This window comes from Berghia stephanieae, chromosome 8, assembly GCF_034508935.2.
Source record: "Berghia stephanieae isolate SIO BIC M18660-M18661 chromosome 8, UCSD_Bste_1.3, whole genome shotgun sequence".
Classification (NCBI taxonomy): domain Eukaryota; kingdom Metazoa; phylum Mollusca; class Gastropoda; order Nudibranchia; family Aeolidiidae; genus Berghia; species Berghia stephanieae.
The window spans coordinates 44,314,000-44,336,499 of NC_088367.1; the positions used below are offsets into that span (position 1 = coordinate 44,314,000).

The 22,500-nt window shown below is 36.3% G+C and overlaps 1 protein-coding gene across 4 annotated transcripts in view; it reads right to left on the bottom strand.

Moving 5' to 3' along the window:
- Nucleotides 1-14,416, bottom strand: part of LOC144978737 (venom serine carboxypeptidase-like) — a 35,750-nt gene extending 21,334 nt beyond the window's left edge. The window contains exons 1-6 of one of the 4 annotated variants that reach the window (XM_078925169.1): nt 14,040-14,416; nt 11,205-11,283; nt 7,774-7,907; nt 7,036-7,168; nt 1,653-1,711; nt 27-103 (exon numbers count right to left, since the gene is read on the bottom strand). In XM_078925169.1, the coding sequence (XP_078781295.1) occupies nt 27-103; nt 1,653-1,711; nt 7,036-7,168; nt 7,774-7,907; nt 11,205-11,283 (482 nt within the window). In that variant the 5' untranslated portion in view covers nt 14,040-14,416. Of the gene's footprint in view, nt 1-26; nt 104-1,652; nt 1,712-7,035; nt 7,169-7,773; nt 7,908-11,204; nt 11,284-12,801; nt 12,907-13,910 lie in introns of those variants that run through there. The other 3 variants (XM_078925168.1, XM_078925167.1, XM_078925170.1) reach the window with 3 other exon arrangements.
- Between the last annotated feature and the right edge of the window lie 8,084 nt (nt 14,417-22,500).

Genomic DNA, 22,500 nt, shown 5'->3' on the forward strand with positions numbered 1-22,500 from the left:
ATAAAGGAAATGATACATCTACTTACTCATACAGATGCTGTGCACATTCCTTCACTGACTTGGTCCGTTTGCCTGAATCGGAGTAACTGAATCCTGTATCCATCTGTAATACATAAAGAGTGGTTCTCCTAAATTCACCAACTCCATTTTTCCCCCTAATGTCAGATATTGAGGATTATTTCCCCTAAATTTTCTCATTCGGTCTATTATTTTTTTTTTCATATTTAAACTTCACATTCTCACAAATCTAAGGAAATTCATGTACCCATTGTCATTGATGCTTAAAATAAAGTTTACGTTTCAATCATGGCCTATCAGAGAGTCAAGGCCTGGTCGCCTGCGTCTTGAGCCGGGATGGTTAAGGCCATTGACTAGCGCTATGTAGTGTGTAGGCAGTGAGTTAGTGAGATTTAGCAAAGACCGGTATAGTTACGTCATGGTTTTAATATATTTCATGGATATGAAAATTTCAACAAGTAGATAAATCGCCTTAACGAGTTTTGGAAAACCAGCCTTCATAATATTATATCGTGGTTTGGAGGTTAACTGGTTCTATCTCTATATTTGTTCAAATTGAGAAAATTTGATTTAAAGTTTATTTTTTGTTAATAACTAACTAGGCCATCTATATATAAACTTCAACCACTCTATTATACAAAGTTTATGCGTCAATTTTCCGATTTGAACCATTTTTGTCAGATAAAGCTTTTATTTAAATCTTGATTGTAACACATGTGATATCTCAAAATTTTCCAAAAGTGAATACAGAACCAGTTAATCCTCAGCCAACAATAATATTGTGTCAGCGCATGACATAATCAGTCGAAACTTGAAACTTTTGGATTTGCATTTTTCTGCATTTTCTGAAAGAATATGTTCCCCAGAGTATTTTAATCTTTATTTTAAGTAAACCGGGTGGTTTTGATGAAGTTATGGTCAGATGTATGGGAAAGGTATCCAGCAACTTTTCTCAAACTTCATACTTTTTCAACTTGACTCGCTGTAAAAATATTTAGAAGCTTAGATATTTCCAAAAGACGTACAAAAAGGGTTCATTTAATCATTTATGACAAGAACTCATTTTTGATTTAAATAATTGACCTTCTAACTAAACTTGGCAATATCTCAGTTCAAATCTTTTCACCATCCGACTGATTATGTCATTCACTGTACTGTAACATATATCAAAGTTACGCTGGTCCAATACACACCTGTAATTACAATACTGATTTTACTAGTGCTGGTCGATCAGCTGATAGAATGGAAGATGTGCATGGGATGGATGGATTCAGCAAGCAAAAAAATGACACTTTGGCCTGCCTTAGTAAAACATTATTTGACATGCTAGATATATTTTGGGATTGCCTTAGGAAGGCGGCTTCTCTTTGATCTTTTTATCCAAATAGAAAACTTTTATTCGCAAATATAAGCGAATACTACTACTACTACTACTACTACTACTACTACTACTACTACTACTACTACTACTACTACTACTAATAATAATAATAATAATAATAATAATAATAATAATAATAATAATAATAATGAGAAGAAGAAGAAGAAGAAGAAGAAGAAGAAGAAGAAGAAGAAGAAGAAGAAGAAGAAGAAGAAGAAGAAGAAGAAGAAGTAGTAGTATGAAGTCAACTTACCAGGTCGTCTATAAAAATAACATCATAGAGATTGGTCCAAGCAACATCTCTCAATGTAACTGTAAAGAATACAAAAAAACAAACAAATACACGGGGGGGGGGGTTGATTAAGAGAGAAAGAGAGACAGAGAGAGAGAGAGAGAGAGAGATGGATATATATATATATATATATATATATATATATATATTTATATATATATATATATATATATATATATATATATATATATATATATATATATATATATAAAATCAAAGACCGTGAAATAGTAGTGCTAAACTTTTTGATAAAAGGAGATATTTGTAAACATTTTAAGTATAATTATTATTACTCCTGGTAATAATAATTATACTTAAAATGTTTATATATATATATATATATATATATATATATATATATATATATATATCCCACTCTCTGCCTCTCTCTCTCTCTCCTCTCTCTCTCTCTGCTTCTCTCTCTCTCTCTCTCTCTAACTATATATATATATATATATATATATATATATATATATATATATATATATATCCTCCTCTGTAAAGCGACCAATATTCCTCGTAGAGGGGTTAAGACACTCAATTAGTAGTATATCCCCAAAAACATTGAAAATTACAATCTTTACATTAAACTGTAAAAGTAGAAGATCTATACTTAAAGTTACTGATGCTCGTCTTCGCCTAATAAATTGAAGCTTACAATCCAACACTTACCGTTATATTTTACTCATGACACCATAAATATACATTTTGTTCAACTTTTTTGTCCCATAAGATGACGCACATACACAAATTCACCCCTCTCCCCCACAGACATACATGCACACACACACACACACACACACACACACACACATATATATATATATATATATATATATATATATATATATATATATATATATATATAACAAAAAAGAAAACAATGAACAACACAGCAACTCTGGACCATATTTGAAAACAATAAGTTTCATCAATGATGAATAATAGATATTTAATAATGTTTAAAAATCCAAATGGATATAGATATGTATAAACTAACATCACAATTTTGTAGTAAAGAAAGGATAAAGTTTGTAAGGTTTCTACTGTTTGTTTACATATAAATATGTGTATAACGGGTATTCTTTCATGTCGGGTTGTTTGATTCATTATGTTTAAAAATTTTGGATCATAAATAATAAGTTTAAATGCAACCATTTACGTCTTGTGAATGGTATATCAAACATAAAATAAATTTAACGGAGCAGGAAAATGTACAGTTATGAAAACAAATACAAAGTTATGGTAAGACTTGAAGAAAACGGAACATAGACTAAAAATAAAATTAATCAGTAGATGTTTTGTTAATCCAACACAATACCATTCCCACACTTTCCTCCCCGCTAGTGGTTCCATAAGATCACATGGCGGAACGCTGAGTTCCGCCTCTAATATAATATAGTAGAACTCTGTGGTCAATATATATGCATGGGAAACAACTCCGTATCGCTTGGATCTTATCTTATCATATTATTGAGTTATGTCCCTTTCGCAGCAGACCGCTGCCACCTATAGATAGTATGCAGATGACGTCACTCAGGCCTTTGTTATTGTTTTTTGCCATCCGCGTTTGTGAGTTGTTCTCACTAAACTGTATTAACCAGACTATAAAAGTTCATGGTTACACATAGTTTGTGTGTTGGTCCGTTATACTTCCGGATGGCAATGTTATGAGCTTCTTTGCCAAGCGCATTCTATCTATATTATGAGGAATAAAGGCAGCATGTTCTTTATCCGCGTGTGGGTACAAGATGATCCCAACCTAGTTCACAAAAGACTACTACAAGGGATCCACTCAATTTCGTTTGTTTTTATTTTTTTAAGGGTTTTAAGGAGCTTGTATCACATTAAGGTCATATCAGCGCCAGTAGTTAGGGAGAAAATGGGTTAGAAAAAGTTCTGTAATACGCTTCAACAGTCGTGACGTCACTTTCTCCGTAATGACGCAGAGTAGCTTAGTAGCTGACTCTAAACTATCGGAACAATGGCGGAAGCCTTTATGAAATATTTCTCCGACGAGCATAAAAGTGTATCCAGAGGGAAAAAAAAAACATAAATCTGATCATGTTTTGACTTTTACACATTCTGATCAGAAGACATATATGAAAAGTTCTAGCTAGCATGAAGAATAAAAAGTATCAATTTTCTTTGTTTAGAACCACGATGGCCGCCGTTGCCGGGCGACGTGACATCAGACTATTGAATCCAATTTCGTTTTTTTTTTTTGGTTTGTTTGTTTGTTTTTTGTTTTGTTTTTTGTTGTTGTTGTTTTTTTAAGGATTTTCGGCGCCTGCAACACATTAAGGTCATATCAGCGCCAGTAAAAAGGAAAGAAAATGGATTAGTAACAAGTTCTAGAATTACAATCAGAGCACCCAAGAACAGGTAAGACAAAGGGGAATTGGTTCAAATAGGAAACAGATGAAGATTCCAAGAGCACACCATCAAAATACTTGGTTTTGAGATCACCTAAATGTCTCATTCAACCACAAGCATATTTCCCCACCAAGAGGAATACACTCAACTGTTTACAATTCATTTTTGTAATATGTAAATATAACATAATTCAGTGCATAACAGAGAGATGATTTACAAGGAAAAAATTATCATCTCCCAAAACTAACTATGCATTTGACTGTTTCTCTCCCAGCTAGGGAGTCCAGTGCCGGGCAAAACCAAGTAATTTATTTCCAAGACAAAGACAGAAAGCATGTTGGAAAGAAGATAAAGGGGGATAAAAGACACAGTAAGTGCGTCCCTGCCCACTATGATAGCCATTCAATTTCATTAATTAAACAGTCCAACATAGGATTGTACCAATGTGCACTCATTTGCAGGTCTGATAACCCAATTCTTTATGGGCTCATTGTTGTAATGGAAATCTCAGAAAAACGATGCAAAATATTGTCAATTACAACAATGTTAATTAAACAAGGGCCATAAGTGGGTTCGGACGTCAGACCTGCATATGCGTACACGTCGGACTGCACCCTATGTTCCTCTGTATTTAGCGTTGACACGGCTACGTACACGAGCTATTTCAATCATAAAACTGTAACCATCTGCTCTCTACAGAAGGAACGAAATTGACGTCACTCAGCTCCTTGTTATTGTTTTTAGCCAGGCATTTTTATGATTAGTTCTCACTAAATTCAATCAATCCGACTAGAAACGTTCAAGATTATAAATACAATAAATAAAATAAATTAAATTCCCTTTATGCATCCCATAGGGGAAATCTGTCTCTCGGGAGACTGGAATAACCCAGGCGTCAGCCGCAGCGCAGCGCCACAAATTGAGCTAAGGCGAGGAGACGTGCACAGAGCAGCGGGTATTCCAACTCGGTACCTTTAGGGTACGAAGCAAAGACCGCGTACAGGTGAGCCACGCTCGCAGCCCCATACATAGTTTTGTGTGTTGGACGTTATATCCGGCTGGTAGATGTGTGAGTATTTTTTCCTAAACGCACAGCATCAATAATTGGGGGGGGGGGGGGGGGGGAACCGATTTCTCAGTTGGTATAACACTCGCTTCACACGCAAAGGCACCGAGATCGATCCCGGGTATACCCCCCCCCCACTGTCCACCCAGCAATGAATGGGTAGCTGAGTCTCGTTAGATTTGGCGGATAGTACTTTGCGATAGATTAGCGTTCTATCCTAAGGATAGCAAACAATTGCTACTCTCCTTTTCACGCTATAGATAGTATGCAGATGACGTCACACAGGCCTTTGTTATTGTTTTTGCCATCCGCACTTGTGAGTTGTTCTCACTAAACTGTATTAACCAGACTATAAAAGTTCATGGTTACACAGAGTGTGTGTGTTGGTCCGTTATACTTCCGGATGGCAATGTTGTGAACTCCTTGGCCAAGCGCATTCTATCTATAGATAGTATGCGCTTGGCTAAGAAGCTCATAACATTGCCATCCGGAAGTATAACGGACCAACACATAAAACTGTGTATCCATGAACATTTATAGTCAGGTTAATACAGTTCAGTGAGCATTACTCATAAACGTGGATGGCAAAAAACAATAACAAAGACCTGAGTGACGTCATCTTCGAACTATCTATAGAAACCGGGATAAACTCCGGCTCTATGAGCCGAATGGCTCTGAAGCACTACTACAGCATCAGTAATACTCAGTGACCACGCCTAGCCATCGTTACCATACTATAGCCTGACACTAGAACCCTTTAGGACTTATTGTTTGAGGTCTCTTTTAGGTTTGTGCAGCGTCTAGTGAGTTTTCGCTAGTAAAGTTCAAGGAAACAAGTGGTCCCATTGGTTGCACTATTGAATACAACTCACGATTTAATTTGTTTTCTTTTGTGGCCAAAGACTGGCATTTTGACGTCATTTTTTGTTCAGTGTCAGGCTATTGGTTGACGATGGATACGCTGAAAGACCAAAAATTGACGTCAATATGCCAGTCTTTTGCCACAAAAGAAAACAAATCGTGAGTTGCATTCAATAGTTCAACCAATGAAATAACTTGTTTCCCTGAGCTCTACTAAAGACAACTCACTAGACGCTACACAAACTAAAAAATGACGTCAAACTGCCAGTCCTATAGGGTTCTTGTGTCAGGCAAGATGTTAACGAGGTCGCCTGACCTTGGCCTTCGTAAAGTTATGGCCTGATACTGACCAAAAATTGACGTCAAAATGCCAGTCTTTTGCCACAAAAGAAAACAAATCGTGAGTTGTATTCAATAGTTCAGCCAATGAAATAACTTGTTTCCATGAGCACTACTAACAACAATTCACTAGACGGTGCAAAAACCAAATAATGACGTCAACTGCCAGTCCTATTGGATTTCAGTATCAGGCTATAACATAACGATGGCTACGGCCTGACACTGAAACCCAAAAAGACTGGCATTTTGACGTCATTATCTGTTGGTTTTTGCACCGCCTAGTGAGTTGTCGTAAGTAAAGCTCAAGGAAACAAGTGATCCCATTGGTTGCACTATTGAATACAACTCATGATTTGTTTTCTTTTGTGGCCAAAGACTGATCTATTGACGTAACTTTTTCGTCAGTGTCAGGCTATGATTTTTCGATGGCTGCTGTCAAACTATAGATAGTTCAAAGATGACGTCATTCAAGTCTTTGTTATTGTTTTTTTTTTTTTTTTTTTTGCCATCCGCGTTTATGAGTAATGCTCACTGAACTGTATTAACCAGACCATAAACGTTCATGGATACACACAGATTTGTGTGTTGGTCCGTTATACTTCAGGATGGCAATGTTATGAGCTTCTTAGCCAAGCGCATACTATCCATATTATGTTAACGATGGCTACGGTCGACATGACAGCAATGAGCAATACGACTTACCGGAGCCATCTGGAAATGGCTTGAGGGGTCCAATTTCTTCAAACAGCCCTGTCATGGAGCTGTAACCGGGACCTCCATTCAGCCAAATGATTAGGGGAGCCTCCGATTGGCCTTTATCACCAGCTGGCTTCTTCTGTAACATAAATAAATATTTTTAAAGGGCTTTTATATAGATAGAATGAAGATGACGTCACTCTGTTCTCTGTTATTGTTTTTTGCCATCCATGTTTATGAGTAATTCCCACTTAACTGTATTATCCAGACTATAAAAGTTTATGGTTGCACGGAGCTCTACTTACGACAACTCACTAGACGGTGCAAAAACCAAATAATGACGTCAAACTGCCAGTCCTTTTGGATTTCAGTATCAGGCTATAACATAACGATAGCTCAGGTTGGTCCCATATACTTCCGGATGGCAGTGTTTGGAGCTTCTTTGCCAAGCGCATACTATCTATATCTTGCTGGCGTATAATAATATGAGGCAGCGTGGCTCAGCAGTACGGTCTTTGCTTCGTACCCAAAAGGTAACGAGATCAATCACCCGCCGCTGCTCTGTGATGCCTTGAGCAAGTCACCTAGCCCTAGCTCACTTTGCGGTGCTGCACTGCGGCTGACGCCTGGTTTATTCCAGTCTTCCCTTGGAATAGATCTTAAAGACAAATTTCCCCTGGGGAAGAATAAAGGGAATTTTATTTTATTTTTATTTTTTTTTATTATCAATAGAGAAACGTTTACCAGTCCCAAGCGGGTGAAGTACCAGAAGAACAGGTGATAGGACGATTTCTCTCCCACAGATATGTAGCCTGCCCAGCTGTCCAGATCATCACTTTCCTTCAGATGTGGTATGGTCACGCGGCTTGCTTTTTGGGCTGCAGATTAGGTCAATATCATTAAAATGGGCATGATCTATAGATAGAATGAAGTTGACATCACTCAGGTTTTTGTTATTTGTTTTTTGCCATCCGCGTTTATGAGTAATGCTCACTGAACTTTATTAACCCGACTATAAACGTTCATGGATACACACAGTTTTGTGTGTTGGTCCGTTATTCTTCCGGAAGGCAATGTTATGAGATTCTGTGTGTATCCATGAACGTTTATAGTCGGGTTAATAAAGTTCAGTGAGCATTACTCATAAACGCGGATGGCAAAAAAAAAAAAAAAAAAAAAAAAAAAAAAAAAAAAAAAAAAAAACAATAACAAAGACCTGAGTGACGTCATCTTCGAATTATCTATAGATAGTATGCGCTTGGCTAAGAAGCTCATAACATTGCCATCCGGAAGTATAACGGACCAACACACAAAACTGTGTGTATCCATGAACGTTTATAGTCAGGTTAATATAGTTCAGTGAGCATTACTCATAAACGCGGATGGCAAAAAACAATAACGAAGACCTGAGTGACGTCATCTTCGAACTATCTATATTAAGTTTCCTTGTGCTCGAGGTCATTGGTCAAATTGCAAAGTGTGCTCAAAGTGACCCACTTAGTGAAAAGCGTTCACAGCTTTTTAAATATATAACATCACGATTGGTCATTTGATTCAGCTTGACACATGGGTATGTTTATAACATTTGTAAACAAAGCGGCGTGTTTACATTTGTTAAGAAATATCCAATCGTTGGACAGCAACACATCATGTGATTCATGACCTGGTTGGACGAGGACATGAATATAGATAGTATGCAGATGACGTCACTCAGGCCTTTGTTATTGTTTTTGCCATCCGCGTTTGTGAGTTGTTCTCACTAAACTGTATTAACCAGACTATAAAAGTTCATGGTGACACAGAGTTTGTGTGTTGGTCCGTTATACTTCCGGATGGCAATGTTGTGAACTCCTTGGCCAAGTGCATTCTATTTATAGATCGCTTCCAATATCATAATGTAAATGTTGCTGCTCGAAGCTCGAAGAAATAAATAACAATGTAAAACCGAATGTAAGCTTCAATTTAATATACGAAAACAGATCAAATGGACCTTTCGTGTGGTTTCCCCTTTATCAACAACACAGGATGAATGAAACACTACAGACGAATGAGTTGTAGTGGCGTCGTTACTCATTCGTCTGTGGTGTTTCATTCATCCTGTTTTGTTGATAAAGGGGAAATTCGAAACGTTTATTTTATCTGTTTTCGTATATTCAATTGAAGCTTACATTCAATTTCACATTGTTATTTATTTATAATATCATATCATATCATATCATATCATATATCAGTAATAGGGCTTAAAAAATCGACCAAGTGTTCCTTAAAACATAATTGACAATATTAAATCAAAAATAATTTTAAAAATCATAAAATCATAAAACCATAAAATCATAAAATCGTATAAATAAAATCATATTATGACAAACCGCCTAAAAACGGAAATATGCAGGGGTGATCAAGAGACCATAGATGAATTAAAAACTTAAAAACATCAGAAAAAATGTTTTTCGGTTCTTTTTTTTTTTTTTTGTTATTTGTTTTTTGTTGTTGTTTGTCTGGTTATTGTTTTTTTTTTTGTTTGTTTTTTTAAAAAGCTAATTTAACTTCAAGAACAAATCTATTTAAAATTTTCAGTTAAAAACAAATCGAAACTGAATTTTCTTTATAATGTTTTATTGTTTGTCTTTGTTTTGTTTTTTTTAATTTTTGTTTTGTTTTGTTTTGTTTTTGTTCCGTGTGTGTGTCACAGTAAAGGTTGTTCACAATTATCTTATTAAATTTTATTTTATTAAGAACTGAATTCATCTCACTCCAGTTATATTTCGGTAGGCTTAGATAAACGTTACCTTCTAATATTAGATCGTCTTTCCTTTTATAGCCTTCCCTCGAATTAATTTCTAATTAGTGAATACTTTTCGTTCTACATTCTGTCACGTAGCCACTTATTATAAAAGCTGATAGGTCTAACATTCGACACTCACTTCTCTTCCCAATCTATGCCGGACGGCCAGTCGCTCTATTCCTTCTATATACTGGAAGATTTTTATCTTTTGGGACTTTGTAGATATTATATCTACACCATTAAGACGCCGGAGCTTTTAACTTTGATTGTATAATCTTCAAGGATCAAACCCGAGCCCGCTGTCAAAGGATTACATATTAACCCCTTACCAATTGCCTGGAAGTGGAATTTTACGAGTCCGATCCTGTTATCAGAGGAATAGATCATCCAAGCCCATCAACTGCCTGGAAACGTAAACTTACGAACCTGACATATTATCATAAGTTACGTAAAATATTCATATCTCTATTTGTAACTGCCACGATCACTGTTTATCTCTTTTAATTAAATTTCATCATTATTTTTATTTCATTGTAAACAAATCGTTAATTGTTTTTCATTTATAGTAACTTGTAAATTCTGGGGCCTCACTCTACATATATCTTTATGCATAGTCAAGTAGCTCTTTACTCACTTGAGACCATGACAGTGTGCATGTATGTGTGAATGTACACAGTGAATTTATATTATGTGTATACGACATGTGCATTTGTGTAATATGTATAGATAGTTCGAAGATGACGTCACTCAGGCCTTTGTTATTGTTTTTGCCATCCGCGTTTGTGAGTTGTTCTCACTAAACTGTATTAACCTGACTATAAAAGTTCATGGTTACACAGAGTTTGTGTGTTGGTCCGTTATACTTCCGGATGGCAATGTTGTGAACTCCTTGGCCAAGCGCATTCTATCTATATGTATTTACAGTGTGTATGGATATGTGTGTGTGTGATTGGATGCATGTGAGCTTGTGTTCGTGTGTCCAAATCTGCCGTATGTAATGTTTTTACAGATGATCTATGTGAAGCGTTTCGAAGCTTCGGCAAAAACGTTATTTAAATGTACAATTTATTATAATTGTTATTGTTGTTGTTGTTATTATTATTATTATTATTATTATTATTATTATTATTATTATTATTATTATTATTATTATTATTATTATTATTATTATCATTATTATTATTATTACATATTATCATCATCATCATCATTATTATTATTATTATTATTATTATTATTATTATTATTATTATTATTATTATTAGTAGTAGTAGTAGTAGTAGTAGTAGTAATAGTAGTATTAGTAGTAGTAGTATCACCATCATGATCATCATCATTATTATGGGACATGATAATTATAATGTGTAACTACGTTTTTCATCCGTCTTACCGTCCTCTCTCCGTCCATTCACGAGGTATGGCGTCAGATAAACAGCACCGCCAGATGGCATTTCTGATGCTTGAGCCATCTGATGGATTGAAAATAGATACAACTATTTATATTATTATAGCGCATTCCCATGGTTTACCGTGCTCTATCGTAGCCATCGTAAACTTATAGCCTGACACTGACCAAAAAATGACGTCAAAATGCCAGTCTTTGGCCACAAAAGAAAACAAATCGTGAGTTGTATTCAATAGTTCAACCTCTGGGACCACTTGTTTCCATGAGCTCTACTAACGACAACTCACTAGGCGGTGGAAAAAACCAATTAATAACGTCAAAATGCCAGTCTTTTTGGGTTTCAGTGTCAGGCTATAGATAGTATGCGCTTGGCCAAGGAGTTCACAACATTGCCATCCGGAAGTATAACGGACCAACACACAAACTCTGTGTAACTATGAACGTTTATAGTCAGGTTAATACAATTTAGTGAGAACAACTCACAAACGCGGATGGCAAAAACAATAACAAAGGCCTGAGTGACGTCATCTTCGAACTATCTATAACCTAAACGATGGCCACAGTTCTATGCGTTTCACAATGCTGGATTTATGGGAGAACTTCCGTAGTTTCACAAAACTTTTATTATATTACTTAACTCACTCAACTCTAACACCGACTATATCCGTAGTTTACCCGAGTTACCTTTACCCCATGCTTATTTATTACAATTTTTCTGAGTCAAATAATTATAGGCGTAGAATCAAAGCTGATGTCTTTAGTTTTTACATGTTCATGATAGTTGAATTAATCTATCTATGAACATGTTCATTTTTAATACATTTTTTTTCCAATTTTTAAAAGTAGCAAAATCTTTAGGATTGAGTGAGTTAATATTTTAGCCATTACGGTTACAATGTCCAATAAATATTACTATTAATTTAAGATATGTTTCATATTTAGATATGAGTGTGTGTGATTTTTCTAATTTCAAAAACATTTTTGCCGGGTCGGTTGTCGTTTACGACTCCCGCCGACGCCATTATTACTTACTGTTTTTCCTATATGGTGCGTCTATGTGGTCTAGTTGTATGACAATCGCTTTCGGATCGGAAGGTCCTGGGTTCGAGCCTCGCGCTTGGCGCATAGTTGAGTCCTTGGAAAAGGCTTCGGGTGTAAAATCAGTACTTGGCCGTTAACAACGTTGTCTTTGTCCGAAAAATTGTAATATCGCCTAACAGGCGCCATGTCCCGTCCTACATGTTAAATGTTGCTGTTGACCAGGGACCCCTTGTAAAGCGCTTTGGGCACATTTAATGGATATTGCGCTATATAAAGCTCACTTTTTTTCTATCAGTTTCGATAGTGTTAGTGATGTTTTATTATGTTTCATCGGGTTTAGTATCTTTAATTAGGGTTGAGGGGTCTCCTCCGATGGTAATAATTTAAAAATTCCCTCTTTAGGCGTATTGTGAAACTACGGAAGTCCTTCCCGATTTATTTACTCTACATGCCATATATAACCCTATTTCCATTTCATAAAGTGCAAGTCTCCTGTTAGGCGTCGACTTTTCTACTGACACTATTATAAAATGCGACTCACCGTCTCAAAACGTTATCATGTCGTAATGACCAAGTACTGGAAATTCATAATAATATTTTGATAAAGGGGAAATCCGAAACGTTCACATTTTCTGTCTTCGTTGATTAAATTGAAGGGAGTAGTCTGTCCACAAGTTCCTAGTAATGAAAGGCAAAAGACCCATTGGAAAAAAAAATACAAAAAATACCCCCCCCCCCCCCCTCCCCACTTCCCAAATCCCTATCCCCCATCTTTTATATTGACATAAATAATATAATAAATAATCTCTTTTAAAAATAACATTAGATAACATTAAATAAAGCGAAACCACTGATTAGGAACTTGCGTAAAAACGGGAGGCCTTCCGAAACTCCTACATCCCCAGTATTTTTTAATATATATATATATATATATATATATATATATATATATAATATACTGTTGTATCAAGGGGTTTGGGAGGGGGGAGACTTTTTTAAAAAACAGTTTCGCCCCTTCCAAACCCCCTACTAGAACATTAAAAAAAAAAAAAAAGAATGCTGGGGGTGTAGGAGCTTTCGGAAGGCCTCCCGTAAATACAGGCGAATTGACGCTTCCATTCTGGGTCTTATTGTTATTTATATGTAGGGGCAAACATCTAATTAATAAAAAAAAACTTGAGCTTTTATATAGCACAATATCCACAAAACGTTCTCAAAGCGCTTTACAAGGGGTCCCTGATCAACAGCAACACTTAACATGTAGGAGGAGACAAGATAACTGTTATGCGATATTTCAATGTTTTTCCCCGACATAGATAGACAACGCTTTTAACGGCCAGGTAATCATTGTATACATGAGTACGGTGAGAGAATGTGAATAAGGAGCGTCTTCCAAGAACTATGCGCCGAACGAGGCTCAAACCAAGGACCTTCCTATCCTTCTATCTGGGAACATTGACCAATAGATAGTATGCAGATGACGTCACTTAGGTCTTTGTTATTGTTTTTTGCCATCCGCGTTTATGAGTAATGCTCACTGAACCTTATTAACCCGACTATGGATACACACAGTTTTGTGTGTTGGTTCGTTATACTTCCGGATGGCAATGTTATGAGCTTCTTAACCAAGCGCATACTATCTATACATACCTCTCGAGATAAATTATTATCCTTGTCTTAAAATAGATATAGAACACAAAACAAGCTCCTCGAATTTTACACACTTTTACTGCAATGTTGTGTTTTGTTAACACAAAATAATCGGAGAGATTGACTCACTCCTTCATTACACGTTTTTCAGTGTAGTTTCACGGATAACCAACACACAGCACACTCAATATATACATCCGATAGGTCAGTTTTATTATGTAATAGGCCAATGCTACCAGAAGAATAACAATGTTTGGCGATGCAAAGTACACATCAGACTCGAGTTTGTGATTATATTTATATTATTTCACGAATAGCCACACAGCGCAGACTCAACATTCATCCGATAGGCCAGTTTTATTATTGAATTGGTCAACAGTCAACAATGTTCCCAGAAGAAGAAAAAAAATTGTTTGGCTATGCAAAGTAAAAATCAGACTCGAGTCATGTGATTATCATTCGTACGAGCACAGACTACTTGGACTGGGTGCACGAGAACTAAGGAGACTGATAAGCGTTCTGTACTTATATTAGAGACTTTGCGTGAACGGGGCCGATAAGAGACTAGACAACGATTGTGATTGTTTGGAAGCTTTAAGGGGAGGGGCGACACCTGAAATATCGATTTTTGGGTCAAAATATAAAATTTCAGTTGTTTGTTTATTATGAAAGAACAATCATTTTTTCACATATTTTCAGCACTGAGATGGTGATTTGGATAATATAAAGTTTGTAAATCGTCTTTCATAAGCATGGAAATCGACATGAAAATACCAAACTTTTCAATTTTTTATGAAAATTCAACTGAAAATAATAGGACTGAAAAGCATTATAATCCATATCGATGTTGTAAATTTTGATATCGATAGTTTAGTCTACTCTTTGCCCGTCAAGTTGACACGGTTTCAGTCTCATAAATATCACAATATGGGCAGGGAAGAGGTTTAGAAACTGTTAGTCGCAAACAAAGATTTTGTGTCAAACAGCTGATAAGAGGTCAAGTTGTCAGGTAAATACAAGGTGATCACGAATGGTGCGATCTGATTGGCTGACCTTGTTCTCGACCTCTGACTCCGCGCCAGGGATTGGATGTTGAGTCAGGGTGAAAGTTCGGAAAAATGAGTGGAGCAGGCACTTATGTTGGTAACAACAAGATATGAAGTGAGTAGAAAAGTGCCAGAAGACAATAGAGAATAAAAATTATTCGCGGCGGTGGTGGGGTTCGAACCTGCGACCTTATTGGTACGACAACTCCGCCTGGCAGGTGAGAGCGTGGCTCTACCGTGTGAGCTATCCACGAACACAAAAATATTCGTTTCAAACCCGAGTCATTTCTAGATCCCTCTCTCACCCACTTCTTGAGATCGCCGATTCGTTCGCCACCATCGCGAAGTAATTTTTGACCAGCAGTTAAGCTTAATAGCCAATATTCTCAACACAAACATATAACATAGAAACGATTGAGACATTGAGTATGCTCCGGTGTATGGGGTGAATTTTTAATTCAGAAAAGTGAGTGGAGCAGGCACTTATGTTGGTAACAACAATATATGAAGTGAGTAGAAAAGTGCCAGAAGACAATAGAGAATAAAAATTATTCGCGGCGGTGGTGGGGTTCAAACCTGCGGCCTTATTGGTACGACAACTCCGCCTGGCAGGTGAGAGCGTGGCTCTACCGTGTGAGCTATCCACGAACACAAAAATATTCGTTTCAAACCCAAGTCATTTCTAGATCCCTCTCTCACCCACTTCTTGAGATCGCCGATTCGTTCGCACACCACCATCGCGAAGTAATTTTTGACCAGCAGTTAAGCTTAATAGCCAATATTCTCAACACAAACATATCTTTCTACTCACTTCATATCTTGTTGTTACCAACATAAGTGCCTGCTCCACTCACTTTTCTGAATTAAAAATTCACCCCATACACCGGAGCATACTCAATGTCTCAATCGTTTCTATGTTATATGTTTGTGTTGAGAATATTGGCTATTAAGCTTAACTGCTGGTCAAAAATTACTTCGCGATGGTGGTGTGCAAACGAATCGGCGATCTCAAGAAGTGGGTGAGAGAGGGATCTAGAAATGACTTGGGTTTGAAACGAATATTTTTGTGTTCGTGGATAGCTCACACGGTAGAGCCACGCTCTCACCTGCCAGGCGGAGTTGTCGTACCAATAAGGTCGCAGGTTCGAACCCCACCACCGCCGCGAATAATTTTTATTCTCTATTGTCTTCTGGCACTTTTCTACTCACTTCATATCTTGTTGTTACCAACATAAGTGCCTGCTCCACTCACTTTTCTGAATTAAAAATTCACCCCATACACCGGAGCATACTCAATGTCTCAATCGTTTCTATGTTATATGTTTGTGTTGAGAATATTGGCTATTAAGCTTAACTGCTGGTCAAAAATTACTTCGCGATGGTGGTGTGCGAACGAATCGGCGATCTCAAGAAGTGGGTGAGAGAGGGATCTAGAAATGACTTGGGTTTGAAACGAATATTTTTGTGTTCGTGGATAGCTCACACGGTAGAGCCACGCTCTCACCTGCCAGGCGGAGTTGTCGTACCAATAAGGTCGCAGGTTCGAACCCACCACCGCCGCGAATAATTTTTATTCTCTATTGTCTTCTGGCACTTTTCTACTCACTTCATATCTTGGTGAAAGTTCGCCTCTCTTACTATTATATTTTACTACGATTTGTTTACATTTCGATTGATTAGTTGTTTTATCAAATTTTGACACGTATTCACGTTAATTATCTCTAAATATTTCCAATTTTTACTGGATTATTATAACTACACCTAAAGTGACCAAAAAATTCAAACGTTGGCAACAGTTATTTGCTACAAAAGCCAAGAAAGCAAGAAAGTTATGATGGCTCGTGGTTGACCCGTGGCCACAAATCTTTGATTGTAATGTGGTGTGGGGTAGTAGTAGTATGATAAAGCGATTCCAAGCAATGCCACAGCGGAAAGAAATGAGATGGGCTATTCTTGCTGGTCTTTACCACGGTTATTCCACCAATGACTTCCCTCAACATAGGTATTGTCCTCCTGAACCGGACTCCAGATGCTTTTATAATACTATATATTGCTGCCAATGTGTATCCTGTTGACACAAGCAGCGTGTAAATACACCTTTAAATTTTGATTTGCTTCATGAGCACTTGAAGCCTGTATATGCTTTGTTGAAGTGTTGTGAGATGAAGACAACACAAAATCCAAACGAAAGGTTTCATAATTCTGTTTGGTCAAGATGCCATAAAACATACTTCCATTCCCTAAAAAAAGTTGAGTTTGGTGCAGAGTATAATTTTGGTCCAACAGAAATAACATCCCTGAAAGTGTCTTTGGGCATCGGTGGACTGGGAGAACACTCCCAGATGTTGAGTCAGCAAGCAGAGTCAAAAAGACTTGACCAGAGCATAAGGGTTGCTCAACATAAAGAGAAAAAAAGACGCAAAATGAAAGCTCAGACCCGTGAAAAAGCCCAGAGGGAGGCAGAAAAAGAACACGGGGGACCCTCATACGGTGCTGGTATGTTATGAACTGGTTGTACGGTTTTGTCTTATTATTTTCATTCATTGTTATCTTTGATCTCGTTTTTCTCAAAATGACATTTTTTAACACTATTTTTTATCTTATTTTGTCATTTATCAATCAATTTGTTTAAAACTTTGCATGTCAAGAGCTATAGTGATTATCTAAAATCATACAGAAGGAATTTTAAATATCTGTATTATTTTTTGAAAAATTGACATTTTTATGTCAAAAAAACATGATTTTTATCATACCGAAAAAGTTTTTTTTTTTTTGAAAATTTATGAATAAAAATCTAATAAAAATATTTAAAAAAATGCTCTGTATTTTTTAAAAATAATATACAAATATACAACCATGCAAAATTTCAAGAAAATTCCATGGAAAGTTATTGAGAAAGTAACCTTTTAAAATAGCACCCAGAGAAGAGTAAAATCCAAGATGGCGGCCGTCACCATGGCAACCGGACACGCCCACCGAAATAAATCACATGGTTAGAATCCATTGGTCATAGGCAATGTCCCAATATAAAAAGATATTGGATATAATCATTATTCTTGAAAATAGTTTCAGGTGTCGCCCCTCCCCTTAACTCTGACCACTTTATGATATCCGAAATGCTATTGTCGTCCAACACTTTTCATTATATACACAAAAATTACTGCATAAGCGGCACAAGTAATGTAAAAAATTTAAAGTATGCCGACGATACCGCCATTCAGGCTTTATAACAACCGGAGATGATGTATTGAATTATTATAGCGAAATTTAAAGTTTGTTGAATGTTGTGATAATTAATTGATAATAACTATCTACAACTTAATGTAAAGAAAACTAAAGAAATTATATTTGATTTTAGGAAAGATTGTAACATATACTAAAATACAATTATTAAAAACGAAAATGTGGATAGGGTAGAGGTTGTATAAATATCTCGGTATAATTGTCAATGAAGGATTAGACTGGCCAAATCATCCGTGAAAAGTACTAAATAAGATGAAGACAATATAATTTGTGTTGATGAGGAGACTGTACTCCATAAATGTCGAAAAAAGCAATGTTATCTTTGTTTTATAAATCGTGTATTTAAGTCTCTTTTGTTTCTGCTTGGATGGAAATTGTAAACAATTTGAAGTAATAAAAATAAATATAATTATAAAACATACCAGTCGAATGTTAGGAAATGATGTATAGAACAATTTTGAAGATTTTCACAAAGATATTGCTTATGTTAATATTAAGAAAATTCAAAGAGTCGAGTCTCACCCTCTGTACAAGTAAGCCACAGGAGTAACAGACTATTTATTACACATGAAAACCAAAAGACAAAGATATTTTAATTCATTTTTACCATCTGGAATACGAAACTTTAGGATGACTTTAATTACATGAAATTTGAAAGATACTAGACTATAATATTTTTTATTTGCTCTAAAATCGATTTATTTATGCATGTTTACATGGTGCTATATTTGCATTATTTATTATTAATTTATGCATTCAAATGCCATGCTCTACTTTTACTCTTTATCAACCAGTGTTCACCGCTGTGTGTCCAATCCTTCCCAATCTATGTTCAAAATGCTATAGATAGAACGAAGATGACGTCACTCAAGCCTTTGTCATTGTTTTTTGCCATCCGCGTTTATGAGTACTTCTCACTAAACTGTATTGACCAGACTATAAACGATCACGGTTATACAGAGTTTTGTGTGTTGGTCCGTTTTACTTCCGGATGGCAATGTTATGAACTCCTTGGCCAAGCGCATTCTATCTATAAATCTGTGGAAATATAACGATGAATGATGTGTAACATTATGATTATGATAATTTGTTCCATTTCTCATGCATATATGACCTCGAGAGGGATCAATAATGTATATCTTATCTTATCTTATATTTTTTCATTCTTAAACAATGGAACTTCCCTTTTTTTTCTTTCTCTCTCTCTCTCTCTCTCTCTCTCTCTCTCTCTCTCTCTCTCTCTCTCTCTCTCTCTCTCTTTTTCTTTCTTTCTCTGTGTGTGTGTGTGTGTGTGTGTGTGTGTGTGTGTGTGTGTGTGTGTGTGTGTGTGAATGTGTGTATGTTTGTGTGTGCAGCTGGGTGGGATAACACTCGCCTTCAGATCGAAAAGTCCTGGTCTCAAGTCACGCTCTGAGCTGTGCAGAGTCCTCGGAAAAAGGCTTTTTACTCACATTCGCTCACCACATTCAGGAGTAGAATGAGTACCTGGCATTGTCTACTGATATATAAGAAGTCACTGGTACCTGGCCATTTACAGTGTTATCTCTGTCGGAAGATATTGTAATATCTCCTAACAGGGCTTGTATAGCGAATTGAGTACGTTTAATGGATATTGATATATATGGTTACACATTTAAAACAATACATTTTTATTAAGTACATCATTAACATAATATATTGACATATATACACACCCACACATATGCACAAGTCTCTCTCTCTCTCTCTCTCTCTCTCTCTCTCTCTCTCTCTCAAAAACATATAACTAGTACAAGGTATCCCACTCTTGGCTCGCACTGTAATAAACGCATGTTACGTAAACGGTACTCACAGCAGAGTTGCCAGTTTGGCATTTTAATACATTTAGTTGATTCTTGTTTTGTTTTGTTTGTTTTGTTGGGTTTTTTTTCCCCGTTATTTTTCTATGCTATATAGATAGAATGCGCTTGGCCAAGGAGTTCACAACATTGCCATCCGGAAGTATAACGGACCAACACACAAACTCTGTGTAACCATGAACTAGATAGAATGCGCTTGGCCAAGGAGTTCACAACATTGCCATCCGGAAGTATAACGGACCAACTCACAAACTCTGTGTAACCATGAACTTTTATAGTCTGGTTAATACAGTTTAGTGAGAACAACTCACAAACGCGGATGGCAAAAACAATAACAAAGGCCTGAGTGACGTCATCTGCATACTATCTATAGTCTGGTTAATACAGTTTAGTGAGAACAACTCACAAACGCGGATGGCAAAAACAATAACAATGGCCTGAGTGACGTCATCTGCATACTATCTATACTAGGAGCTAGTTAATTAGATATACTATTATTCGTTTTCAAAACACGCAATGTTACAATGCTTTTCTTTTTCTTTCCTTTTCTTATCTTTTTTTTTTGTTACACGTTCATATCGAAGCAGAAAAACACAACGCGGTCAACGACCTTAGATCAGTGACTTCTTATATAGATAGTATGCAGATGACGTCACTCAGGCCATTGTTATTGTTTTTGCCATCCGCGTTTGTGAGTTGTTCTCACTAAACTGTATTAACCAGACTATAAAAGTTCATGGTTACACAGAGTTTGTGTGTTGGTCCGTTATACTTCCGGATGGCAATGTTGTGAACTCCTTGGCCAAGCGCATTCTATCTATAGATGAAGTCCTCGCCTTAGAGAGAATAAATGTTCTTTGCTGATGTCATGTTATTTCATGTCTTAACGGGGATTTTTTTCATCACCTTTTATTATCGTTTGTTTTACATAAATGAATGTGTTTATAGATTATATTAATCATATCGGTATGTTGTGTACATGTCAGCCTATTATGATAATGGACCCTTAACGAAATTGTTCCGATCGACGAGATACGAGAAACATGATACCCGGATGTAGCCTTCTTACATCATTTGAGTAGGCCTAAATTTTTTTCTGAAATAAGGACAATGTTCTTTTTTCAAGCTGATTTCAACAATGTGACTCTCAAATTCCTCAGAATTATAATTTTTACTTTTAGATTTTAGATTTTAGGCCTACTCAAAAAAGTGTTATATTCCTTGCGTAACAATAGCGTAATACATCGACAGTGAGATTCACAATTCTACACGAATGGACGGTGGCGGCATATCGGGCATATCAAAGAGGTGTACCAAATTTATTTACCAACTACTTTTCTTAGTTCTAAAATTACAAAGTAATAATTTCGCGTCAGAAAAAATAACTCTCAAGTTCCTATCTCTTTATTACAATAAAATTGATACCACGAATGACAAAATCGCCCCACAAATAAGGGAGTTATAAATTATTTATAATATTTTTTTAAAGTTATTAATATAAACCCGATCATTGGAGCCAAGTCTAAATGTACAAGTAAAAGTGTAGTTTAATATGTCTAATTTGGTTTATCATCATAAACCTGGCCTTTTTTCTATTTTCCGTCCACAAATCAAGTTAATCGAGCTCAGTCAAAGTCATTCATATATTAAATCGCACAGCGTCCCTGGTTTCATACAAAAGATAATGGCGGCGCTCGACCTCTCACTAGCCACTTTTGATGACATTTTCCTACCTGTTGTCGTCTCTAGTCCTGTATTCTCTATGGTTCGAACTGTGGACAGAGAGGGTGGTGACGTTGCTGTACCTGAGTTAGATACGAATTTTTTTGGGTTCGTGGATAGCTCATACGGTAGAGTCACGTTCTCACCGGCCAGGCGGAGTTGTCGTACCAATAAGGTCGCGGTTTCAAACCCCATCAACCGACGAAAATTTTTTAATTCCCTATTGTCTTCTGGCAATTTTCTATTCACTTCATCTCTTGTTGTTACCAACATAAGTGCCTGCTCCACTCACTTTTCTGAATTAAAAATCCACCCCATATGCCGGAGCATACTCAATGTCCCAATTATTTCTATGTTATATGTTTGTGTTGAGAATATTTGTAATAGAATGACCATTCTATCTAATGTTATTTGATTTTGTACTCTATTACTCTTTACTACTTGTCGCTACCATCACTATTTGATTAATTGTATGCAAGTAATGCAAGACTGTGTGCCTCTGTGGTTGATATCAACATTCCTTTACTCGTGTGTGTTACTATGACCAATAGTACACTGTGTGTTGTGTGTTAAGCCCTTACACAGGTAGTCTCTCGATGTAGTACTATTTTTATCTTCGGCTGGGTGTGACTTCTGGCCTGATACTATATTTTTGTGCGCTTTCTTTCATCACTTCACATCGTTATAACTTCATTTTAACAACTATGATCATTTACAAATGTATATCACTAATTCTGGCAA